The sequence below is a fragment of the Benincasa hispida genome, chromosome 7, assembly GCF_009727055.1.
Source record: "Benincasa hispida cultivar B227 chromosome 7, ASM972705v1, whole genome shotgun sequence".
Lineage (NCBI taxonomy): Eukaryota > Viridiplantae > Streptophyta > Magnoliopsida > Cucurbitales > Cucurbitaceae > Benincasa > Benincasa hispida.
Window position 1 is genome coordinate 46,824,032 of NC_052355.1, and position 27,658 is coordinate 46,851,689.

Here is a 27,658-nt window from a genome sequence, read left to right on the forward strand (position 1 = left end):
TTTTCTTTTTCATGAGAAAATAAAGAAAAATCGTTATGTGATATTCCTAAATTCCAAAAGAGAGAATCCTACAATTCTACGTAGCTGTGTAAGAATAGGGAGGTTTCCACGTGTGGTGCCCAATCTCTACAGAATTGTCAAAAGCTTTGCAAGGTAGGGTTTCTTCTCCTGTATAATTATTATTATTATTATTTTGGAATTGCATGCTTAATCGATTATTTTTTTATTCCAATGCAAAATTGTTTTGTTTTAAAATGCCAATTTGGAAAAATGAAATGGTTATGTGTTTTGTACCTTATGGTTTTCATCCTTTCCCTTGGTATCAGAGTCGGGTTGTATTACCAATTTGGCCATTTAAATTTTTTTTGCATTGGTTTGGTGGGATTTACTGAATGTTATCGTTTGCAATTGAATGTTATCGTTTGCAATTGAATGTTATGGTTTGCAATTGAATGTTTCTAGTAATATTTGGCCTTAGATTTACAATTTTGATATGATCAATTTAAAGGACTCTGTGTTTTTTCGATATTATTGTTGTAAATCGTTCCAAGTCTATATCTAAAATAGGGTTCGTGTCATGAAATTGAGACCAATTTGGCCAAAAAATCACAATTGTGACATTCTACATTCTACACAATTATGTAGAGAATTAGGGTTAGTAAAGCGGGTCCTTGACTGTGGTTCAGTTGGTGGTCCAGTTTGGTCGGGTTGGCTTTGTTCGCAGGTTAGTGATTCGGTTCAGGCCGGTTCAGGTTGGTCTGGTTCAGTTCTAGAGCGGCAGAAGTTTTTTTAGGATAAAATTAGCTAAATTAGTGTAGTTTACTGCTTTGTTTTATTCTAGGGGTTAAAATTGCAGGTTCATTTGCTATTTAAATGTTTTGTGAATGTCATTTAAATAAATTCCACCTTAGGTTAAGCATGTTAATGAATTTTTTTATATATATTATAAGTGTTATAATGTATGGTATGAAATGCATAATTTATAATTTCAAGGTTTATTTAATGTATGTGATATATTAAATATATGAAATTGGAGAAGCATGTTGCATGATATTAATTAGAAAATATAATTAGTTATATTCATAATATTATATCAGTGTGATACTTAATTGAAAATTAATATGCATTGATCATGACACATCCAGAACTTAATATAATGGTTATATTAAAGTCATGAAATGCATGTAATATGGTTTAATTTTTTTAATTAGAATATAATTTTTAATTAATTAAAATCATATTGATCATGTTATAGGACTAATCATTAAAATTTGTAATAGTTATAAAAATGAATGATTAGCAACCATTAACCTATAACAAAGAGTTGTATGCAAACATAGGATTTTAAGAAAAATATATTAATTTTAAATTTTTTTAAAATTAATTAGACCTAAGATCACATTTCTAATAAGATTATAATAATTACTTAATTTCTTTTAAAATAGTTTTAAATTTGACTAAGTATGATAAATAGGATTAAGGTTATTCAACCGATACAATTCTGTCTAGACTGGACGTATTTAAGTTGACAATTTACGTAACACCTTCTAACTAGAAACTATATCAGAACCTGAGTTGAATTAACCGAGGTTCTATTAGCATGCAATGTCACTAGGTAAATTAAATGGTTTAATACACTAAAGCTTTAATATAAAGATCTTATTAGAAGAGTTATAATAAGCATAGACTTAGATAGATTCATTAGAACATTTTAGTAGGAGAAAATGGTATATAAGATATATCATTTTTACGCTCTCACGTCCCTAAGAGTTCACACCTGAGATCCATGCTCGACTTTGTGTCATCCTGGGTGCGGCCTCCCTTCGGAAAGTGTTTGCATGGGTCAATATCAAGGTGAATAAGGGAAATGTTCAGAGTAAGTGGGAGAAGGTCACGTGTCAACATATTCTATGGTCTCCTTCATTAGGTAGCACCGTGAGATTCTTATGATCCATCTGCGTGTCGTCCTAGAGCGACCATCCCTTCGGAGGGCCTGATCATAGTTTTCGGAACAACGCAAACTCCAAAAATGGATAAGATTTCTTAGATTAATTTTCAACTGTTGTCTTTCTTAACGGTAGCTTGGTGAAGCGTACCTCTGAAATTCAAAAATGAAAGGGTCACACCGGATGAATTAAACAAGTTAATGAATCATTGACCAAATTAATAGTAACTAAGAGCTGTAGGAATAAAAGTTATTATGGAATTAGTAATTAGCTGAGATAGTCCCAATTCAGGAGAGGGATAATTGATCACCCTTCGGTGGCTGTTGTCCTAAACCTCTAAAGTATTGTTGAAAAATCAAATCAATAATTTATTTAGGGTTCTATAATTTCCTTGTTTTGCTAAACTGATTGGATGTTCTATGTGATGGGTTAAGGCAAAGATAACTAAAACAGTCGTTTATTTGTTTGTTTTTTAGCATGTCTTCCTCAATTATCGCTTTACTTAAAAACGAGAAATTAACCAGCGAAAATTACACGACGTGGAAATCGAACTTGAATACGATTCTTGTTATCGATGATTTGTAGTTTGTCTTAACTGGGGAGTGTCCTCAGGTCTCCACTCGAAATGTACCTCTAAATGTTAGGGATGCATATGACCTTGGTTAATGACCGGTCGAAAGACACCCCTAAAGTAGATGAGTGGTCCGTTAAGCGGTGTCTCCAGTACTTGAACAAAGGGCCCTACCCTCTCACTGCTTCGAGACGAGTTTCTGTTTAATGGTTGGATCATAAACAGGTTGTTCATTAAAGGAGCACTGGTACATAAGGATGTAGAGGTAACCTAGGGGCAAAATGGTAATTTGACCCAGTAGGTAGACTAACTTGTTGTTATTGATCTATACCCATGGACACAGAAACATATCTGTAGTGAAAAGAGTACAGTTGTGGGTGTTTAGGGAGTGTACCCACAATTAACAAATATTGATTAATTTGGTCAATGAGTTTAGCCAATTAATCTCACATCTGTAGGTCCATTAGGTCCCCTTCCTAGCTTGTAAAGGGTATTGAGGTAATTTGTCATTAAATTGAATTTGAAATGTTCAAATTCATAAATGAGAATTTTTTTAATGTATGTTGATACATTTTAATATAAAGTTTAATTTTAGACTTTATTATTAATTTTGGATATGATTCAAAATTAATAAATGAGAGAACGAAATATTTGAAATGAGTTCAAATATTAATTTAATATGAATAAAATTCATATTGAAAACTATAGTTTAAAAATAATGTACATTTGATGCGCATTAAAACTATAGGTTAAATGAGAGAAATGGTTTTTAATATGATTCAAATAGAAAATTAAATTAAATATATAATATTTAATTAGATGATTAATTAATTATTTATTTTATTTAATTTTGAATTTAATTAAATTGGTTAAATCAAAACTATAGGTTAAAATTAATGTATATTAGATGCACATTAAAACTATAGGTTTTGTGAGAGGAAATCATCTAAATATGATTTAAATGATCATTTAATTAAATATGATTTACTTAATAAATTTATTTTATTTAAATTAAACAAATTAACTCTCCATTTTAAGGAACTACGAGAAAAAGTGGGATTCATCTCTCACCATCCGTCTCTCTAACAAAAGGGTTTTGTTTTTGCATAGGCATAGAAAGGCTCTTAAGCTCTCTGTGTGTTTTTCTTCTTCAAGAAAAAATTGTTTTGTGATATTCTCAAATCCCAAAAGAGAGAATCTCCCAATTCTCCATACCTCAATTCCCAACAAGAATAGGGAGGTTTCCCAGTGGTGATGTCCAATCCAAATTATTTTGTTTTAAAATGCCAATTTGGAAAAACAAAATGGCTTTCTATTTTGACTTCTGTGCCTTAGGTTTTCATTCATTCAATATAACCCTTATTTTTAGGTATTCTATGTAGAAACTTCTATTTATAAATCATAAAATTAGTTATCATTCACTAATATTTAGTTGACAATAAACTATTACTAATTTATTTTTAAAAAAATTATATAATTATATTTTGCCGTATTATATTATTTATAATACATTACATAATACATATTATATTTTTTAAAAAAACATGCATTGAGTTTATAGCCTAACATATTATATTTCTAAATATTTTTATTTTTGTTTAATATAATTCTTTATTTTGAAATTTAAAATGGATACAATAGAAACATATAAATGTTATTTTTAGAATTTGCATTGTTTGGATCACAAAACCCAAAAACAATTTTAAAAAACAGAATTCAAGTTACCTGGCAAACACATATTTGATAAATTTTAATGAATATGAAAATATAAAACAAAATATGGATTCTCTACCAAACATATCCTTATATATTCAATATTATTAGATATTTTTTAAAAATATTTAATGAAAAACAATATATGAACGTATAGAACGTAATTGTTTGAAGGGGCATGCCCAATTAGCCCCTTAATAGATTCTCCCCATTTTGGGTGGTCCAAAAAAAGCACACAAAGATTTATCTAAGATGAACAATTATAGGTTATGTTGTCACTATCAACTCTTTCTTCCTTTCTACTATACTTTAAACTATTAAATAAAATAAAACATGCACAAATTTCAAGAAGAGTTTGGTTCATACATTTATGTAGTTTAAAGTTAAAGAAGCCCTACCTAGTTTGCTTACCTAAGAATGCTTGCTACACATTAATTCTAAGTCGTAACAAGTTCATATGTTATTACACTTAATTAACCATAATAAACTCACATACCAGCCATCTTAAGGACTCATTCCATTGTGCTATAGTGTATAATTTTTAAGCTATTTATGTAAGTTTAAATATTATTTTATATAAAGTACAATTCACTGAGAGTCTAAACTTCTCCTAATATTTGAAAGATATCGAGAATTTTTTATATTAGATTCATTCAAAAATTCAAAACTTAGACCTCTAAATAAGTATGACCAAGAGACTCAAACCATTACCAACAAAACCACCCCTTGAGGGGGCGTTTGAATTAAAGGAATTGAGATGGGAATGGGTAAGGGATACACATCTCCTTATTTGGTATAAATTCTGAAGTTTTAGGTATGAGAATAAGCTATTTTCAAGCATTCTTAATATCCATCCAAAAGTGTGGGTTTTTTTTTTATGTCCACTTTCTTTCCTCTTTTAATATATGAATTTATTTTTTTATTTTATATATTATTAAAATTAATTAATATATGAATATTAAATTTATAATTTAGAAAATCATGTTAAATTTTAAATTGTAATATTTGAATTTAACTTCTCCATATTCGTAAACTAATTAATTAATTAATTATGATAAATTGTAAAGAATCGATGCATTAATACTAGTAATTCATTAATATATTATATATGTAGTTAATTAATTATCACTATGATTAAAACTTTACGATATTATTTTTTATGATTATAATTAGTTTATCATTGATTAGTTATAATTCATTAATTTTTAATCACAAAATGTTATATTCATCTTTTCAAATTAATTTTGATTATTTTATTAATTAATACATAATAATTATATAAATTCATCAAATTGATATATCAAATTATGTAATCAAGTAAATTTAATTATAAATAACTCACTTTACAAATACTTGTAATTAATATTATAATTTGTTTGTTAAATAAATTTCGCTTAAAAACTTTGAATCGAAGTTATTGTTCATCAATTAATCTATTAAAATTTCATCGAGGTATCCATGATTAATTTTTAAATTAAATACAAAGATGATTTATTACCATAAAATTCTGATAACATTATCATAACCAAATACGGCCATTATTGTTTTTCATTCATCTTATTTCTAGACTTTTTATTCCCAAGTATCCTTAATTTTTTAGTATCCTTAAAACCTTAAATGGCCCCTTAATTCTTGAGCATCTTTAAAGCCTTAAACAACCTGTGAGAATAGTTCAAATATTACTTTGGTCAGTGTACTTTTGAATTTAATCATTTTGGTCCCTTGAAAATATAAGAAAAGTAGAAATGAATAAATCAAAATAATCATTTTATGGTAGTACTTGAGCGAAAATGAAAGTAAAAGAGAGACCAAAGTAAATCAAAGTGGGAAATAAAAAGAATATTTAAACAATAATATGCGTACAAAAATGAGGAATGAATGTGAGAATCATACAAAACTATAGCGTCGTACTGTTGCAATTTGTAAATCCTTATAATATTACTTGTCAATGTCGTATTCAAATCACATCAAATTCTCTCTCAGATCCAGCTATGACTCTTCTGGCGAATGAAGAGACAGTGAAATGGCAAATTTCAGTCTCTTCTCCAAAAGTCACATCTTTTCTTTTTCTCTCTGTTTTTTTCTTACTTTTAATTTATCCAACACAATCTGTAACACAGTAACTAGAGATCTCAGGTGTTTGTCTTAACCCAGAAAGAAAAGGAATGGGTAAAAGTTAAATCAATCCAACGTACACAATCAGAGATTCCCTTAATTAATAAAGTTAAATTTAACTATACCCTTTGAATTTGATTAATAAAATGATTGGTCGATCGCACTTTCTTTCAACCTCCAAATCCCACAACTCACGATCCTTCCCAGCTACAAAATCAATGGCAAGGCACGTTATTATGTCTACCCAAAGTCTAACCACTTTCTTCCTACTGATCGCCTCCAATTTGACAATAATAAGATAAAAGAATTGGTGATTTTTTTCATCATGGCTTTTTGTAAGAGAGATTCCAAATGTCTCTTTTATATTTGTGGAAAATGGTCGGTTTACTTAATTGTGACCTATTAGAGTGTGTCCATAACTAAAGCTAGTAGTAAACTAATGAATGAATACACTTAAGTACATTCAGACTATACTCATATTTGTACATCTCATCAAATTGTCTGATCATAATTTGTCATGTGATAAATTCTTTTAGAATCTTTCTTAAAATATTTTGATTACTATTTTATGTGTACAATGAAAGTGAAATGGATGCATATTAAAATGCACCAAAATATTGCTCAATTCATGAACCGTTCCTTCTGTCAAGAAAGCAAATTAAAATAGATTAGTAAATGTCTTCCTCAGTCGCCCCACCTTGCAGACAGCCCCACAAGCAGTGCCAAATTTGTTGAAAATCAGCTGAACGTGACACTTTCGATCCTCTTTCCATACAATATACCTAAACTTTTTTATCCAAAAAGAGATACTAGGAAGGAAGAGAGGAGCCATCAGCCAGCTATTGAACAACTAAGAAAGATCCTTCTGTTACCTTTTGTCTTAAAAACTTCTAATATATAACGTTGAATTGTGGACATCCAAGCTCATCAAACTCTGTGATAAGGATGGGATTTTCCAGAGGAATAATGGAATTGCCCCTTTTGAGCTTCATCTTTTTGTGCATATTATTTGCAGTCCCTTCTTGTGCTAGATATTACACACCTCCGAGTGTTCCACGTTTGACGGATCTCGTTCCTCATGTCTCAATCGATCAATGCTTTGCTAAGATTTTTGGGGCCTCAAATATCCAGCTGAGGAATAATGGGTCCTCTGTCGATCTCACTCTTGACAAAGTTTCTGGTAAATTTTATCTTTTGATCTTGGCATTTATTTTTGGTCCAACTCTATTTTCATTCATAACTTTTTCTCTGCTCGTTTTTGGAGGTGCTGGTCTGGTCTCGAGAAACAAGTATCATTATGGATTCTTCAGTGCTTCAATTAAGCTTCCAGCGGGTCTCACTTCAGGGGTTGTAGTGGCCTTTTATGTAAGCTTTTTTGTTCCCCCTTACCATTCTCTGTTTGGCTTACCAAAAGGTGAATAACTAACGAGACAGGGGCCGCGTTCAGTTGTCTAATGCAGATGTTTATCCCCATTCTCATGACGAGATTGACATAGAGCTGCTAGGACATGACAAGAGAAAAGATTGGGTCATTCAAACAAATATCTATGCCAATGGAAGCGTTAAGACTGGAAGAGAAGAGAAATTCTACCTCTGGTTTGATCCCAGCGTGAAATACCATGATTACACCATCATTTGGAACAACTATCACACAGTGTAAGTGCATGAAATTCAATCAGTAAAATCAAACCAAAAGGCAGGATCATTGTTTTCAAAAACAGGTCTTTGGATTTCCCTAGTTTTCTAAAAGGTGCCTCGAAATGCAAGCAGGTTTCTGGTGGATAACATTCCAGTCAGAGAGCTACGAAATTCTGAAGCTTTTTATCCATCAAAACCCATGTCAGTTTTCGTCACGATATGGGATGGTTCAGAATGGGCAACTCATGGAGGAAAATACCCAGTTGACTACAAGCATGCACCATATGTAGCTTCTTTTGAAGAAATGGAGATTAATGGAAGTATATCAACACCAACGGCCACTGTTCCTTCAGGTTCCAAAACCAATGTCTCAAGCCCAGATACCGTGGAGGGTCCAGAATTTATCAAGCTATCACAGCAGCAAATAGATGCAATGGATTGGGCAAGGAGGAAGCTCATGTTCTACTCCTATTGTAAAGATACATCTAGATACAGAGTTCTACCACCGGAGTGCAAATAGATGTACTTTTCCTAATTTTTTACTTATTGCTAAGATTCTTTCATCGTGAATTCTAAGTTAGGAAGAAAATGGGTATCGTAGTCTGGTACAGCAGACGTTAGGGAACCTCCAAAGTAAGACACGGGATGGAAAGAGAAGGAAGATGTTTGTCTTTGTGCTTCTCTCTTGTTTTTTGTATTTTTCTTTTGTTTGAAAAAAAAATCTTTTTTCCTTTCCCTTTCCGTGTATGGGGAAACAAAGGCGCTGGCTTATTTGGTCTATGGGACAAGTAAAAAAACCACTGTCAGAGATACACGAACTGGATCCCACTTGACAGATCTAAGACAAGGCAAATAACTTTATCTAAAAAGATGTGCCAAAGACAAGAAACATCTCTCGTGGTGATGGCAATGCCATTTCGGTTTAGAGTTTTTGACATCAAAGACAAAGATGCTGGTCGATGACTGAAGGGAGAAGCAAACCTCCACGAAAGTTTCATCGGAGCCATAAAAAAGGAAGAATTTTCCAGCAAGGTCCTGGTAAGCTTTAAATTTGACTTCCTAGAATCTTCTCCAGGAACGCCAAGCTCTCAAGGGCTACTCCCGTGAGCTTACAAACTGCATGGAGATGGAAGATTAGTTTTTATAATACAGTAAGATTGAGTATTTTGTAAGTTACAGCACTACATGAACTATAAAGAAGTTAAATCAATGTGGCAACTACCAGATTCGCCTGGTCAAATAAAATTTAAAAGATATTAAATTACACAAGGCCAGAAGCATCTTCCATAGATGCAACAGAACCCACCTCCTTTTTAAACCACCCAAATCAATGTGATCTCAGATCTGACAGCTACGGAGAAATCAAAGCAGCCTGTCCTAGATGAAATGAGAAATACATTAAGAGACTGGGCATGGGGGCATATTATGGATGCTTGACGCACGTGATAGGCATGGAGGCAAATCATGGATGCTTGACGCGCGTGCGCTGCTAATCAAAGTGTAGTAATCTTGTTAACTAAGCTTTGTGCAAAATCAATGTTCTAAATAATAACTCAACTAAAGCCGAAAAACGATAAAGCATAATAAAAAATAAGGAGCAGAAAAGGAAGAGCTTTGCATTATAGAAACATAAATTCCTGTGGCTATCTTAGTACTGAATTACAAAGCATAATCATAGCCATATTCATGTATGCTTACAGCACAAGCACGAAACATAAAGCCTGATGGTCTAATGACTCAGTTTTTCCTAATCTTTGAAAATGTTCCTGTTTCGGAGAAGTAGGTGCTTTGGGTTCCACTGCCTAGCTGGTTCAAATGGGCCTGAGGATTTGACAGCTCAATTCCCTGAAAGAGAAAATAATGATGATGATGATGATAATAATTCTGTAATCTTGACATTAAGCACCCAGGCAGTGTCGTGACAAGAACAATTACTTCCGAGGAATTTAGATAACATAGGAGGAGATTAGGAGACCAGGAGGAAAGAAAAAATACTGACTTGTACAGGAGTAAATGCCAAACTTGAGGTCAGCCCGGATGTAGCACCACTGCTTCCATAGCGTTTTTCCTTGAACCTGAATGTAATTTAAGAAGATAAGTAAAAGAAAACAGAACGAAGCAAATGATAGGCTACAAATACCCATTCCCCCTTCTTTGTAATAATTATTATTATCAGGATCGGCTCAATGACTTGACTTACTTCTTAACAACTTTTGCAGCAAGCTTGCTTTGAGCAGCAGATACACGTAACTTGCCACTCCCAGCCTGACCAAGCATTCCATACCCTTCCCCCAATCCATCACCTGTTGTTGCATAGGGGAAAAGTGTGAAATATTTATTAAGAGTACTCTTATTCAGGAAATAAAATTAAGAGAGGATTTTTTTTTTAAAGATAGAACCAACTGCTTTCATTGAGGAGAAAATTGAAAGAATAGAAGGGCATACAAAAAACCACGCCTACAAAAACCCCATAGAGAAAGGGTTTCCAACTAAATAAGGTATTGCCCAGGGAATAATTACAAAAAGTCTTCTAAATCGAAACCCAAAGAGAAACATGAAACCTCGCTAGGACCTCTCACCACAAAAACCTTTATTCAGAATATTACTGCAGAATGCTTCAAACATTTTTTTTTTCCATTCAGAACAATTTTCAAAACACGGCTGATATTCAGAACATACTTTGGATATGAAACATTCCTGAAAAAGGACAAACTCAAGACTGACAACTTGACAACTCAAGCTTGTTCAACGGCAGAACATTGCATCTCATTCCAAAGTGTAACATGAAACGTAGCAGAATCAAGACACCAATCTGAACAATCCAGACTATTCAGAAATGAAAGAATGCTTTACCTAAAGAACTCTCTTCAGGCACCCCAAACTGCATTCTGTTAGCTAGCTTCCTCATCTCTGTTGTTGCATATCTGACAAGGAAAACAATATCAATCTATGAATGGGAAAAGTGCATGAGATCAAGGCTTCTACTATTAGGAAGAGGAGATGAAAGAAAAATGTAGCATAACAGTACCTTTCCTTCATCTTCCTTAATCGACGGCCACCTCTCTTCTTTTTGGGTTCGGAATCAGGGACCGGAAGTGGTTTTGGTTGTTTTGCAGGTGGAGGTTCTTGCCACTTCTCAATTTTCTTAAGGATCTCATCTTTGAAGGCTCTACCAGTCTTCCCAGTAGGATCCCCCCTGGTGGAGTCAACCCGTGCTGCGAGTGTTGACTTTGCAGATATGAGTCGACAAGCACGCATCTTCAAAGGAGGAGGTGTTGATTGGAATATCTCTGTTTGCTCAATATAACCTACTCGAAATTGTGAGGTCGCTGTGGAAAACCCAGCAAGATTTTTTTTCTTTGCACCAAGAAGCTGAACATTGCAAGCAGGCATCTTAGCTAAAGCAGCAAGACCACCAGCAGTTCCCATTAGTTTTGCTGCAACAGCACTTCCAACTATCGCTGAAAGATTTGGTGCAATAAATCCCATTCTACTTTCAACAAAATTAAGGACCATTTTCTTTGCCGAATCTAAAGCAAGAGCTCGATCACATGCATCAATTGTTTTCTGGAGAATTTCATCTGGAAGTGGCTTTCCACTTGTGGTAGATGCTGTAACAGAGACAACCATAATGACAGCAGAGGGTAAAAGCCCTTCTAAATCTACAAGAGTCAAATCCATTTCATTCCCAATCTTCTTAACAACTCGAGCATAATCGATTGGATGGTGAACAAGTGATTCGAGCTCTGGAAACTTCAGTCGATATTTATCACGTATAAAATTGTGAATAATAATAATTTCATTCTCAATATCCACAGACAAGGCGTTACACTCTACAATCAATTGGTACTCAGGATCATCTTCCAAAACGAATCCCTGATTTGAGATATTGGAATCTGTCCGCAATGCATCTTCCACTTTCTGTAAATTCAGATGCCAACAAATCCCATCAAAATTACTTCCGCACAGATGGGGGAAGGGGGAAGTATAGTGAACATCATTTATGAACACTAATAATATCAAACATCTAAATGAGAGGAGTTGTAGTTGTAAAAACATCATGACTTCCAATAGTAGAATAGAAAATGCATCATAACTTCCAAATATTTTCAAAAACCGCAAATTTAAATTTATTCAGGGGGAGATGAATTGCAAGAAATCCAATAATTATACAGTAACCCAGAACCTATCATTCACTGGGGTCGGGGCGCCAACGAGAAGTTGGTGGAGTGGTGTTATTATAGCCCACTCCATGTTTGGGGCACCAAATATAATAGTGATGTATACAACTATTTATAACCTATAATTAAGTATAGTAAATATTATTTCATAACCTTTTTTCCTACAGTATTAACTATTTGTCACTCATTTTCTATTTTCTTCTTTGCTACAATGTTTACTATTTTCTACCCAAACAAAAATAGTTTACACCTTAAATACAAACTATTATAACCCAAACTAAAATAGTCCGCACCCCAAACCCTAACTATTATAACCCACCAACTATAATATCTACGGACTATAATAACCAACTCAACACCCCAAACGCCCCCTCCCTAAAAGGTTAGAATAATAGACAACAAACCAAGGATCAAATGTGTTCATTGGCTCTCTTTTAACCCCTTTCTGTCCAAGCCAAACCGAGGCCAACAAGGAAACTTTCATGTGAACTAACCTGCATAATATCGTTGTATCTCTGTGTTTGCTGCAATTTTGATACGCTATCCAGATCATCATAATTTAGGCTTTCTAGGTCGGCAAGGTCCCCATCAATATCCTCTTCCATATTTTCGGCATCAGCATCTTCTTTAGCCTGTAAAAATCCAATAACTATTGCCTCAAAATATAAGATAGATGGATTCACACTACTACCAACCAACATAAATATGACTTCATTTCCACGGATAAGTAAAGAGCATTTACTAACCACAAAATTATCTTCATCAGAGAGTTCATCAAGATCTGCTAGAAAAGAATCAGCCAAAGTAGCCTACAAAACCCAAGAAAAGAAACTGAAAATTAATAAACAAGATAGATTCTGCACCGTACCAAGTTGAAAAGCCTAATGAAAGTATAAAATAAACAAGTCAGTTAGAGTTTACATTCAAAAACATAGCAACTAAACTTAACCGGCATACAAAAGAAAGTGCTGAAACCTAAACGTAACATGAATGCAAGCAAAAGAAAAAAAGTTACTGACCATTTTCTAAGCTTCGCTAGAAGATTTATAAAGCCTCCCTGGTCGTAATCAATTCAGCACCAAGTTGAAGAATAGCTGAATATCAATTTTTCAATTTGCAGGGTTAAGAGAACATACATATATAAACCTAAATGAATAAAACCACACTCAAATGCTTTTACACAAAAGGAAATCCCTAACCTCTGATCAAAATGTTCTCCAATTTCTTACAAAAAGGGAACCGAAGCACAGCAGATGAGATTTCACGGATGAACGAGAAGAAAGAACGCCAATGAAGTTACGAAAGAGCGGGAAAAGCTGGTGGTGGCTCGTGGTCGATGGAAATAGTGAACCACAGAGGAAGAGAGAACAATCGAATTGAACGCCCGTCTTTCTTCGCCGATCCAGCCACCAATCGACAGACGACAAGATAACCGATAGATTGGAGACTTGGAACTGTAGAGCCTGCAAGGCCCAGCCCAGAATCAATAATGAAGCCCAACTCACTGTTGAGTACGGGCCCATGAGGCCCCGGCCTATCGATTACATTTTGTTGGATATTGATTTTTGAGTTAATTTCCGTTAAGGGTATACATGGCCGGGTTGGAGGAATTTTGTGGACCAACTCGAAAATTCGAATTGGCTAATAATGAGTCCTATCGATTCATTTTTGAAGGCTCAACCCAAATTTTTTAGATTGGGTCACCGTTTCTTTTTTTTAATTATTTTGAATTTTGACTTTTTTTTGTTCGTTACTCCCTTTTCTATTGAACAGTTTGAACTAATTCTAAATATATTACATAATTAATAAAAATTTAATAATAAAAAACATGTAATGTATGCGAAATTTTAGCATTTACATTAAAATACAACCACCATAAATTGAATTTTTTTCAAATAATGTTTTTTTTAATAAATAATGACAAAAATAGGGTTGGGGGAAGTATTTTAAAAAATAAGTGTTTTGGGAAGTATTGACAGATTTATGATAGGTACACGATTTCCATGTGGCATACTCGTGTACCCGGTACACGAGTACCATTTAATCCAGTCAGTTGACTGGTTGACCGGTCAAGCGAACTCATGTACCCGGTACACAATTCGCTTATAATTTTTTTTTTCTTTTTTTTAAAATTAATTGTTAAAACTAAATTCCTTCGTTGTTGCTATAATTTTTTTTTAATTGTTAAACTTAATTATATATTTAATCTACAATGAAAACATCTTGCACTCATAATTAAAAAACAAAAAAACAAAAAAAAAACCATGATATTAAAGAATGTTTACAATTAGTTATTTTGAGATTTGCAATTTGAAAATGATACAGTGTGGGATTTAAAAACGACCTCCTGGCCCTTACTCCTCAGGTGGGTTGTCTTCATGTCCCTCTAAATTAGGTTCACCTCATTGTCACTGTCGTCTACGACGAATACGTCTTCGATCGATGTCAGCAACATTGAGTCGTCTTGTTTATTGAATAATACTTTCTACGTTGATCGATGTCTGCTGACACATTGAACCCAATTCTGGTAGTTTGTTCTGCACTGAATATTGTTGAACATCGCCGATCAAATTATTCAGTAGAATAAAAAAAATATTAAACAATATTCATATTATTATATATGAAAAATGTCTTATTTGAAATCTCTTACCATGCAGTAATAGTAAGCGCCGTCTGGTGAGATAAATCGTCTCGTGATCGAATTGTACCAGGGAAAGTAGTCGTCTGATACAGCTGGCCCATCTGTTAATTCTCCCTGTGCACAACGATCACGTCGTCCATGCCAATAGGATAAATACTCTGCATGGATTCAAAGCCAGTCTTGGTCGTGCTTACCTCTTAAATCGATCTGGTGTAGTTTTGGGAGTGTATAGGACAACGAAGGTATCGCTTGTCGCATACCGAACTGTCTCAGCACACGATCTTGATGATGCCACTCTACTATATGGAAGCATATAAAAGGGCTAACAGTCAACTAGATGTCTTCACCATCACGACAATAATCATATAAGAATGACCAAATATGTGAATATGGCGTCCAAATAACCTGACAAAAAATAATAATAATAATAATAAGTATACATATAAATTTTTTGAAATATTCATTTATATACATATTTACTACCTGATTGGGCGTCAGCATATCAAATGTTTTTCTGTACACGAGCAACATATTTGCTAACTGTTCAGAGGTAGCTAATACACCACTCCATCTAAAATTATAAAAAATACAATTAATTTATATTCTTACATAAAATGGTAATGAAATAAATGTATAAATAAAATAATACCTGACACTAAGCGAACAATGATCTGGATCCTGTAGTTGGACCTGTGGTGCTATAATTGAAAATCGATTATAAGCCCATACTTGTAATAGTATCAGTGGCCTCGCTATTTCCAATGCTTATGTATTGGAAACCCGACAAAGTTCTCTGTACAACCATGCAAGACATGCACCACTCCACGAGTACATACCAGCATGCTTGAAATCAAACAATAATGGGAGGAACATAAGATGCACCAGAGTATTTGACTTGTCGGCAAATAAAAATTCTCTAATAAGCTGCAGGATGTATGCTCGTGCGTACCTACGTACGCTGATGTTGTCGGCATCGGGAGGTAATTCGGGAAACTGGGACGCCAACCAAGGGATACTCAATCTTGATCCCTTCAGATCCTCTGGTAGAATGCCTAACAGCTCTTCACAAACGTTCTTCCAGTCATACTGTAGTGAGCCTGTCAATAGTTGCTCGTCCACTCTTAACCCAAATTGTACGGCAACATCCTGCAGCGTAATAGTGCATTCCCCACAGGGCAGGTGAAATATGTGGGTCTCTGGTCTCCAACGCTCAATTAGAGCAGTAATCAGGTGTCAATCAAGCTAGATGAAATCAATCTGTGCAACCCCAAGAAAACTTGCCTCCTGAACATATGGAATAATGCGATGATCAAATGGGATAGTACTTTGTACAGTCGCCTCCCTCATCCGACAGCTCAACACTATAGTGGAAGAACTATCCCATACTGTCTGTGAACGATGCGTGTTTTGTTGGTACAATTGTACAGGATTAGAAGGACTAGGCTCCATTACTTAAAAAATTCAAATTATATTATATAATAGAATCGACAACATAAAAGATACATAAAAAGTACATAAGAAAATACAATTACATAAAATAAGTTTATTAAATAAATTAATTTCATAAACTCATTATAAATATATAAAGAATACAAATACATGAAATATACAATTACACGAAAATTATAAATATATAAAGAATACAAATACATGAAATATACAATTATATGAAAATTATAAATACATGAAATATACAAGTAAAAAAAAAAAAAAAAAAAATCCTAATGACCCGAAAATGATGAAGCACCTAGTGTACAGTGTGGACAAGTGCGTCTGTTATGTTCTTCTCTTTTACAAATTGTACATCGCACTTTTTGGCTTGCTTCTCTCCAATCCATTTCATTATGAATTCGCGTACTTTTTGGCCGACCTTGTTCTCTGAGTAAATCCGCATTTAGACGAACTTCTGTAAATGATAATTCTGGCCAATAATCTGGGTGTTGAATTCGATGGAAGCGGCCTTCATAACAACGTTTGAAATTGGACAATTTGTAGCATTCATCAACAAGTGGTAGGTATGTCATATGCATGTAATTACAAACTACAATTAAATGAGAGCATGGAATCTTGAATGATTTCCATTTATTGTAAGAACATGTCTCTTCTTTCAAGCTTAAAACTTGGGTGTGTTGTCTTTGTAGGGAAAAATCATACTTATGCCAGTTTGTACTTTGAAAGTTTGACTTTCCCTGTCAATGGATGTCACCGTATGTTCCGATGCTCGTTTTTCTCACCTTTTTAGTTTCTTTAGGGCATATTCTGTATATATGTCCCCACAATCGAGTGCTTCACTGATTTCTTGTCTCCGACGTTCAAAATACAATATTGTGCGATAGAATGTTAGCCTAACCAAAGAAGTAATGGGTAACATTCTAGCACCTTTAAAAATGTCGTTCATGGATTCAGCTGCATTGCTGGTCATCCACACATAGCAGTACCCACCGTCATGTGACTGTGTCCATTTTTCTAAGTCAATGTCTGAAAAAAAATTCAAGACATTAAGGGTGCAATTGTTTCAATAATTTCATGCACCGACTGAACTTACACCTTTGGTGTTGATTTCTGGCCTTAAACACCAAATTTTTTAGTTGTTTCGATTTGTATGTTGTATTGAAATTACTGACAACATGGCGAAAACAATATCGGTGGTACGCTCTGGGTTCACTCCAACCAATTTCTTCATTATTAATTGCAGCAAGAATGCCCTTATGTCTGTTAGAAATCAAGCAAATAACCTCTCTTTGGGTAACATATTCACGCAATGCCCACTAAAACCATGACCAACTGGACGAATTCTCACCTTCTACGATAGCAAAAGTAAGGGGAAATATATGTCTATTTGCATCAACAGATAAGGCTGTCAATAATTTCCCCTTATACTTTCCGTATAGACGAGTTCCATCAATCTGGATTATGGCCTATAATGGTTGAACCCTTCTCAGACCAAAAGACCAAAAAACCCGTCCAAAAATAGTCGTACCTGGCACATCAGAGGGAAGGAAATACCAGTCTATTCGTATTCCTGGGTTGTAATGAATAACAACACTCAGCTAATACAGAAACTCTGAATATGATTTCTCCCAATCGCCAAACACAGCAATTATAGCCATATCGTCTTTTAATGGCTTTTTGAAGTAGGGCCACAGGTACTCCAAGATTAGCTCTAACTAAATTCTGAATTTCGATACTCATGAAATTTGAATCCAACTGTGAATGATCCCGTGTCAACTCTGAAAACAAACATGAGTGTTCTCCTTTAAGTTTTATGATTTCAAACATCCCATAAGTTTTGTGCCAACATGCTCGTAGCCTCCAAGCACAACCATCACTCCAGAATTTACATTTAACATACCAAAGATCTTGATTTGATTCTACTACGAAAATTTCGTATTGTTATGTCACACAATATTTTTTTACTGCAAGCTGTAAATCTTCTTTGGTATTAAACAACATTCCCTTTTGTATTAAACTACAGTTATCTACTCCTACATTCCTTTCTTCCAAAGTAGATTCTAGTTTACACATTGAATTTGTCATTTCTCAATCTATTTGATTGAACATTTCCGATGGTACCAACTCAAGATCTTGTTCACCACTACCGTCGTTTCCAAATAATTCATCCACTTCAACGTCAATGTCACTATCTCCATCATTTCCAGGTTCAAGAATTACTAAATCTTCAAGATGCATCGACATATTTATTATGTTTTTTTCAACTGTTATAGTTGACAAAAAATATGTTAATATGTCAACTCAACAAACTCTAATTTCTAAGTGCTCTAAGTTTTCTAAGTATAAATCAATCATACATAAACTAAATCATACATAAGCTATACATATAAGATTTCTATGTTTAAATCAATACAAACAAATAAAAAAAAATGTAAGATCAGCCCAAAAACATACATAAACTAAATCATACATCAACTATACATAAACTAAATCACACAAACTATATATAAACTAAATCATACACAAAACTATACAACATAAACTTTACATAAACTATATAATACACTATACATAAACTATATATAAACTATACGTACATAAACTATATATAAACTATACATACATAAACTAAACAAAAATGTAGAAATATACCAAGCAAAATTCGGCCCAAAAACATGCAAAAACATACATATAAATACATATCAGCCCAATTGGAGAAAGAAATATACCGAGCAAAATTCGACAGCAAAAAATGTAGGAAAATCGAGCAACACGACCGCTAAAATGGAGGATTCGGTGAGGATCAAATGGAGGATTAAAAGTCGAGTAAAATCAAAATTTTGGAAGATTTCGGTGAATAGAGGTTTCGGTGAGGAAAATCAACAAGATTTTGGTAGGTAGAAAGGAGGAATCAATGGTTTCGGTGAGGGAAAACGATTATAAGCGGTAGTGAGGAAAAACAATAGCGTTTCGGTGAGAAAGAAGAAGGGTTCGGGGTGAGCTTTTAAGGCGTGGAAGTCGTGTACCCGGTACACGACTTAGGGTAATCGTGTACCCGGTACACGATTTAAACACCTATTTTTTGAAATACTTTCCCCCCAACTCTATTTTTGTCATTATTTATTAAAAAAACATTATTTTAAAAAAAAATTCCATAAATTCAATATAAACTTCAAAATAAACAAACTTAAATAATTCAAATGTTCAAGTTCAAATACTCAAAATATTCAAAGTCTATATTCAAAATCATTTAAAATAGAAACAAAAAGTCCAAGTTTAATAATAACTATTAGCCTATTACATAAAATTCAAAGTCAATAAAATCATTCAAAAGCACCATGAGGTATGATGAATGACTTGAGTGGGTTTTCTTCTTCGTCTTTGGTCTTTTCACTTCTCAATGCCTGAGAAAATTACATAATAATATTTGATCTTATGATAATAAAACTTACTATTAAAATCATCATTATGCTGCAAATCCAATTCCTTATTTCAAAACAGGAGAGGATGATAGACCCTCTACAAAACAAATCATGCAAAATTAAGTATATTAATTATTTGAGCATAATACATATTAGATATGTACAATAAAAAATTCATTTAATTACCTGACTTAATATTTTCACAAGCCTCTAATTCTTCAAGTTGTGGATTGAGATGTAGTAACACCGAGCCACCACGAATCCAATTTTATGTATATATCAAGGCCTTCACTGTTTTTGGAATCAAAGGACTTCGAAAGAATCAAGAATCCTCGTATATTCAAAAGCGACTATAGATATCAGAAGTGCCAAAACATCTCGAACATTTTTTTTATATAAAATGGCATATGTGTAGCCATTCATTTTTCACCAATACAATATCTCAAAATCATCTTTATCTTCTATATCATCGTAAGACAAATAAGAAGTCAAATCATTAACTTTCTTCTCTCTCAATCTCTTAAAAGTTATCCACGGATCATCTATTTCTTCGTCTACCCCATGATCATCTTCATTTATAGTAACAGTATTTGATTGTTAAAATCATTAATACTATGACTATCTCGAGGTGAAGTGTTATGTGATTTGTAAAAGTCATATAGATGATACAAATATAATTTTACACTCTCAACCATATCCTTAACCACATCACTGTCATAAACATTGGAAAGACAATAATTCAAGTACTCTAACTTGTACCGAGGATCAATCACCATAGCCACAAACATCAATTTATTCATTTTTTCAAGTGAACCCCAATCCTTATCAAACTTTGTCTTCATATTCATAGCCACCATACTTAGAATAGAGTTGGTATTGTTGCTCCATTTGTTGAAAGCAAACTAAATTTTATTAATTTCCTTATAACCAACATTAGAAGTCACATATGAAGATCTACTTATCGTTGTGGTGGTTTCATAAGACATTTTTAAAAACTTAATAAACACACCTACAGTAAACCAATCAGATGTACTTGGGGGCCCAATTCATCTTCTTTGAAGTAATCAACAAAATCTGAGTCCTCATTCCCCTCCTCTAAAGTTCTAAAAGCTTTCTCAAATTTAATTGCATGTTCAAGGATTAAATAAGTAGAATTCCACCTAGTTACCATGTCTAAACAAACAAGAGCCTTACACTGAATTTTTTGTTTCACATAAGCTTTAAATTTTTCCATTCTCCTAGGTGATGATTGAACATATCTCACGGCATTACGAATACTGGCAACAGAATCGTACATATCTGTAAGTCCATCATTCACAATAAGATTAATAATGTGGGTACAACACCTCGTGTATAATAGATCTCCATCTAAAATAACCGATTTCCAACTTTTGAGTCTTCTTTAACATAAGAAATAGCTACATCATTAGAACTTGCATTATCAACGGTGATGGAAAAAAATTTTAAATCCCTCATTCCAACAAACAACTCTCAATCACCTTCCGAATAGTCTCCTCCTTATGATTAGCAACTTGACAAAAACTCAAAATCCTCTTATGCAAAACCCATTCAGAATCAATAAAATGTGTTGTGATGACCATGTAGTTCACATTTTGTAGCGAATTCCATATGTCGGTGGTAAGACAAACTCTTTGAGAGCTTTTAACGAAAAATGATTTCAATTTTTTTTTTCTCCTCAAGATAAAATTGATATACATCTCTAACGATTGTGACTCTCGATGGAACATCGAACTTAGGACATGAAACACAACAAAAGTGTCTAAAACCCTCTGTCTCAACAAATTTGAACGACAACTCATTTATAACTATCATCTTAGCGCATGCTAGTCTACACGTTTCTTGGCCAAACAATGTCATCACAAAATTACTAACATTGACTGCTTTCCCATCATTTGAAGGTATGAGAGTTAGAGTGGTCTGTCATTTTCTTCTTCTTTATATAGGTGCTTTTTACATTTATTTCTTAACTGCTTCCATAAAGTACTAGTTCCACAAGTGTTACTATCATATGCGTAATCTTTACAACAATAGTTACACTTGCACCTAGCTCCATCATTAACACTAGCTTCCATTTTTGTGAAATGATCCCACACAGATGAAGTTGGTTTATTAGGTCTCTTTCAATTGGACTTGAGAGGTAGGGGTGGTATATTTTTAGGAGTTTGGCTAACATTAAGAGGGGGAGGAGGAGAAGGAGGAGGCATTTCATTATTACCGGGTTCACTTGCATTACCACTACTGCTGTTCATCTATAAAAATAAATGAAATTAGTAAACAACTAATTACACCTACCTATACAATAAAAAATAAAAAATAAACACTAGCTTCTCAATTAACTCAGAACAACTCATGTATAAAGATCAATCATCAATCACACATAAACAATATATGTACACAATAAAAAATAAATTATTTTACTCACTATGAAGTTTGAAAATGGTGATTTGGTCGTGTCTGATTTCGTGTCTGTTGTGACGGCTTTGAAGAATCTAACTATTCTCGAGACACTACGAGGTTGAACAAAAATTAATGTATTAATCAATCTATGTTTGAATGGAATAGCGATTTGTTCGATTAAGGCAAACTGCTAAAATGCTAATACGTGTGAAATGTTAATCCTTTAGCAATAGCATGTTCAAACAAACTTCATAACACCTCAATAAAAAAATAAATAAATAAATAAAAACTTAGACGGCAAAACAAATGAAACCTCTAATTATTTAGAATTCAAAACTCTCAACATTTTGTGGACAACATAATCATTTGTACAAATGTCTAAGAAAGCAGAAGTTTAACATTGCCAAAAGTTTTCCAAATCTTGTCACAATACAATAATCTGTACTCCAAATGTCTAAGCAAATTTTAACAGTTTTAACTTCTTTTTTCTAGAATTACCATTTTCTTTACAAAGCAAAGGAATATAAAGACACGAGATCTAAGAAAGCTGAAGATTGTTGGACAAAAGAAAATGCATACTTTCATTGGAATAAATAGAATCACAAATTCTAAATAAAACCCCCAAAATTAAATAGAGAAGCAAAAGTACCCAAAAGAGAGGAAAAGTACCCAAAAGATTACAGATTACAGAGAGGAAAAGGGAAAATTAAGTGATATTGTGAAGTTAATTTTTTATTTCAAAAGTACCCAAAAGAGAATAAGTCAATGAAAAGCAAAAACTTCATACCAACGGGAGGTCAAAAATTTTTGATTTCACGTTTGCGTCTGAGCCATAAATTTTTTATTTCACGTTTGCATCTGAGTCGGAAACATGAGGCGTGAGGCCGGATCGACGAGGGGACTAAGGGGAGGTCGGACCTGAAACGTGAGGCGTTGGTCGGATCGATGAGGGGACTAAGGGGAGGTCAGATCGGAAGTGTGAAGCGAGAGACCGGATAGACAAGAGGACTCAGGGGAGGGACGAACGAACGAGGTTTTTAGCGGCAAGGGGAGGATGGACGAGTTGTAGGGGAGGGTTCGGACGAGTGCGACGACTGCGAGTCTTGCGAGTGTGATGCAAGAGTTTCACGCTTTTCAGCTTTCTTTGTTATAATATATATATATATTCGATTCGGGTCGAGTCAACCCAACCTTAAAGAGAGTAACCCGAGACCTTACCCGAAATTTAAAATTTTAATAATTTGTAACCGAACCCAACCCAAAATAAAATCTAACCCAACCTAACCCTTACGGTTTGGTGGGTAGTCCGGGTGGTCAGGTTATCGGTTTTTTGAACACCCCTAATTTTCATTGCTATTAAATCATTTTTTTCTTGTGTAAAATGGAACAAACCTCAAACTGTTGTGAATTTGAGGAGCATAACGGCGCATAACGAGAACATAGATATGAAGAAAATATAATATAATATAATAATAATATATAATAAAAATAATATTAAAATAGAATATAATGTGGGGAAATAATTTCAAATGATAAAACTATTGAAAATATTTACAAGATATAGCAAAATTTTAGAACTATCAATGATAGACACTGATAGACTTCAATCAGTGTCTATCAATATCACTGATAAATACTGATAGAAGTCTATCAGTGTCTATCAGCGTCTATCATTGATAGTTTTATAATTTTGCTATATTTTGTAAATATTTTATTTTATTTTTCTATATTTAAAACAGCCCTATAATATAATATATAAATAAATAAATAAATAAAAAGTAAATAAAATAACAAAGAATGGATTTATCCACTTTCTCCAATCTTTTTGGATTGATTACCAATATGTGTATGTCATTGAAAACCCACGTCACTATTTATAGGCAATTTGACAAATAAGAGGTTAATTACATAGACACTAATAGTGTGTAATCTTGAGACATATGTAATGCACATAGGGTAATGGATAAATGATACATGGCCAACGGATACTAATAGATATCTACATTACACCTAATTTAACACATTTATAATACTCCCACTTAGATGTCCATTATATATGAAATATGCATCATTAAAAACATACTAGGAAAAAACCCACTGGGAAAAAATCCTAGTGAAGGAAAAATAGTACATATTTCATATAATCCGATACTCTTAAAAAGTATATTTACTCCCCTTCATGGAAACATCACTTTAGATCTCTGAGTGCTCGTGTGGAACCTTTTCTTTCTGGCGTAACTGCGGTGAAACGTAACAAAATCTTACGGTCGCAGCAGCATTCTAATGTTGTGCACTAGTTTTTCAAAGGTTGCGGTAGGTAATATCTTTTTAAATGAGTATGTCAGGTTATCTTCCAAACAAATTTGTTGTATAGTGGTGTCGCCATTTTCTTTAAGATAATGAGTATAGAAAAACTTCGGTGAAATATGTTTTGTTCTATCTCCTTTAATATATCCTCCTTTGATTTGGGATATGCATGTTGTGTTCTTTTTGTATAATATCATTGGAAGATTTTTACTAGAAAACAAACCACATGTTCCATGAATGTGTTTAGTCATTTATCTTAGCCACACACATTCTCGACTAGCCTCATGAATTGCAAGAATTTCAGCATGATTTGAGAAAGTGATTGTTATAGTCCGTTTCACTGATCGTCGTGATATAGTAGTTCTTTCACATGTGAACATATTGAAGGAACTCTTAAACAAGAGTATCCATGAGCGGAAGCGGATCTTTCCAATTTCATTGTGACAAAATTACCACACATACATTCTAACATACAAGTATGCATTGTAAACACTAATTACTAATATGCTTTAACAAATAAATACAAAAGACCGAGAAAACATACCAGTTGAAGACTTTCTTCAATCGAACTCGGTCCAGCAGAAGCGAACTCCTCACGCTTCTTATCATCCAACAAGCAATCGCCTAACAGCAGCACGGTCGTCTACACGATCAGTAGCGCACGAACAAATAACAACCAGGGACAACACCACCACTCGAAGCCCTCGGTATTCTTGGAGTGAAATTCTAAACGGTGGACTTTGATAGAATTGGTAGAGGGGAGAAGGAAAAACGATCGTGTAGAACAAACAAGCAAGTGGAAGAAAGGAGAAGACTATTGTATAATCAGGTGTTTTTCGTTTGGGTCGGGGTACACGATCATGTAGGTTTAGCTAAGCGATCGTCTATCAAAAGGTAAGCGATCTTTTAGTTCTGCTTGGCGTGCAAACATAAACGATCGTTTAGAAATTGTGGGCGATCGATTAATACGTGGGTGTGTGATCATTTAGGTAAATGGGCGCTATCGTATAGGCTCTCAACGTTAAGCGATCGTATACTTTCAACCGTGAGCGATTTTTCGAATATCTTTCGTGTATTGCAAAAATGAAAACAAATTTCATTTTATTCTTCAATTACAAGAACTGGATTCAAATTCGCACTTTCGCACGAATTCGGAGAAAAACTCGGTCAATTACTCATAACCGCCTAATTAATTAAATAATGACTATAATCATATTATATTCTTAACCTATAGTTTAATATCATATATCAACTATAGTGTTTTCTCCTCTAATTGATATAAATCATATTATATCTAATTCTCTCCAAAATAATGTATCTCATACATTTAGTCAATCATATCATATATAATTAACAAGTTAAATTATATTATATATAATCAAACTCCTTCTTGTCAATTTGAACATTTCAAACTGACCTAAAAACTTATTTAACTTTTATCCAAGATACCAAATGGACCTTATGGACCAATGGCTCGAAGCTCCAACGTACGTGAATAGCTGACTAAACTCCTTAGCCACGAGATCCATCATCCATTAACTGTCAGGCATTCCACTAAAAACTGAAAACTGAACTCTTCTTATCACAGATATATTTCTGTGTCCATTAGATATAACCAATCATGAGTACGATAACCCTTCACAGATGCTCGTAAGTACAGCTGGGCCAATTTACCATTTTGCCTCTGTAGTTACATCTCACTCATTAAGTACCACTAATCCTCTAATGAATAATACAACATAGTCCAACTATGTGTGAATACCTTTTGGATCAAAAGAAGGTGTGTGGTGCCACATCGTTCAAGTCTTGGAATTAGACTTTAAGGGAGTCATCTATCTACTTGCCCCTGTTTCGGGGAAGAAGTGAATTCCATCTTGTGTAACTGAGTTCCCAGCTCCCAAATCAGACGAATGCCCAAAGTGGTAGGTTTGAGTTGGCAGTCTGGCCACTCATAACTATAAAAATCAATGACCGCTCTCAATGGCAAAAGTTCACAACTCACTCAGGATTAATGTTATGTTACCTATGGTCATCCTAGTGAAGTGAAGTTTTTGTCATGAACGGTGTTATATAACGAGACGTTAACACTTTGTGGTCAGGTCTTATACAAACTCTTTGTATAAGACGCCCCCGCTCATATGTCCCCTACACAAATGATCAGGATCAGACCATCCATGACAAGTCACAATACTTGTAACTATTCCACAAAGCGGGCCCAATCCGTAGCGTTATCAGGATAAGGTTTCCCTCATTTATCCATGTACTACAAACCATTTTGGTTGTCACTTAAGACATGATTCACTTGTATGTCACCACATACATGCTTAGGTTACATAAATACAACGAGGGATTTTAGTTTATTGGTTTGTGGTAAAGCAAATAAAATATTCAACTGAGCAAAATCAAGAAGTGAAGTAAAATATCATATATTATACATCACAAGCATTCGTACAAAATGTTTATAAACTACAGGCCACGAGACTTTAGGGCATCAACCCCAACACATATAACCTGTTTGAGATATAGTTTTGTGTGGATTAGATAAATATCCAGAATCTGCACAATCAACTAGATCAAAATTTTATTTATTTGAATAAAACAAACTCATGTCGATCGTTCCTCAAAGATAATGGAGTATATGCTTAATTCTATTCCAATGTCTTTTTATTGGAGAATAACTATATATTGCTAATAAATTTACTGAAAATGCAATATCTGGTCTTGTATTATTAGCAAGGTACATAAATGCATCAATTACACTAAGATATGGTACTTTAGGACTAAGTAGTTCTTCATTATTATCTCGAGGTTGAAATATATCTTTCTTCACATCTAGTGAACAAACTTCCATTGGAATATTCAATGGATGTTTTTTGTCCATATAAAATCATTTTAAAACTTTTTCTGTATACAAATATCCCATATGTTAAATGCTCAATTTGCAAGCCAAGGCAAATTTTTGTTTTTATGAGATATTTCATCTCAAAATATTTCTTAAGATATTCTATTACCTTTGAAAGCTCTCCAGGAGTTCCAATTATATTTAAGTCATCAACATATACAATTATAATAGTAAATCTTAACTGTAATTTCTTTATAAAAACACATGGACATATTGGATTGTTTGATATCCTTCTTTCAGCAAATATCCACTCAAGTGGTTGTACCACCTTCGTCCCGATTGTTTCAATCCATATAACAATCTTTGTAACTTTATTGAATACAATTCCCAGGAATTTGATTTATATGTTTCA

General features: G+C 33.6%; 2 protein-coding genes across 4 annotated transcripts; one reads left to right on the top strand and one right to left on the bottom strand.

Annotated features, from left to right (window-relative positions):
• Window positions 1-6,867: 6,867 nt before the first annotated feature.
• On the top strand, window positions 6,868-8,718 carry LOC120081470 (probable xyloglucan endotransglucosylase/hydrolase protein 33). Of its 2 annotated transcripts, XM_039036358.1 has the most exons (4): window positions 6,875-7,525; window positions 7,610-7,710; window positions 7,793-8,001; window positions 8,116-8,718. In XM_039036358.1, exons 1-4 carry the CDS (start codon window positions 7,291-7,293, stop codon window positions 8,501-8,503), a joined length of 933 nt encoding a protein of 310 aa, XP_038892286.1. In that variant the 5' UTR covers window positions 6,875-7,290; the 3' UTR covers window positions 8,504-8,718. The 2 variants fall into 2 exon arrangements, with proteins under 2 accessions (XP_038892285.1, XP_038892286.1); XM_039036357.1 differs by having other exon boundaries at window positions 6,868-7,710.
• Window positions 8,719-9,574: 856 nt separating this feature from the next.
• Window positions 9,575-13,580, bottom strand: LOC120081469 (U4/U6 small nuclear ribonucleoprotein Prp31 homolog). 2 transcript variants are annotated; one of them, XM_039036355.1, is made up of 9 exons: window positions 13,364-13,580; window positions 13,184-13,258; window positions 12,911-12,973; window positions 12,659-12,796; window positions 11,012-11,904; window positions 10,837-10,907; window positions 10,184-10,286; window positions 9,983-10,058; window positions 9,575-9,828 (listed from the first exon to the last, which is right to left on the bottom strand). In XM_039036355.1, the coding sequence occupies exons 2-9, from the start codon at window positions 13,184-13,186 to the stop codon at window positions 9,721-9,723; spliced, it is 1,455 nt and encodes a 484-aa protein (XP_038892283.1). In that variant the 5' UTR covers window positions 13,187-13,258; window positions 13,364-13,580; the 3' UTR covers window positions 9,575-9,720. The 2 variants fall into 2 exon arrangements, with proteins under 2 accessions (XP_038892283.1, XP_038892284.1); XM_039036356.1 differs by having other exon boundaries at window positions 12,659-12,813.
• Between the last annotated feature and the right edge of the window lie 14,078 nt (window positions 13,581-27,658).

Coding starts and splice junctions, on each gene's coding strand:
- LOC120081470 (XM_039036357.1), top strand. CDS start 7,291: ATGGGATTTTCCAGAGGAATAATGGAATTGCCCCTTTTGAGCTTCATC. Junction 7,711..7,792: donor GGGTTGTAGTGGCCTTTTAT/GTAAGCTTTTTT, acceptor GGCCGCGTTCAG/TTGTCTAATGCAGATGTTTA. Junction 8,002..8,115: donor TGGAACAACTATCACACAGT/GTAAGTGCATGA, acceptor AAATGCAAGCAG/GTTTCTGGTGGATAACATTC.
- LOC120081469 (XM_039036355.1), bottom strand. Junction 11,905..12,658: donor GATACAACGATATTATGCAG/GTTAGTTCACAT, acceptor CTGAATTTACAG/AAAGTGGAAGATGCATTGCG. Junction 10,908..11,011: donor TTAAGGAAGATGAAGGAAAG/GTACTGTTATGC, acceptor TTTCCTTGTCAG/ATATGCAACAACAGAGATGA.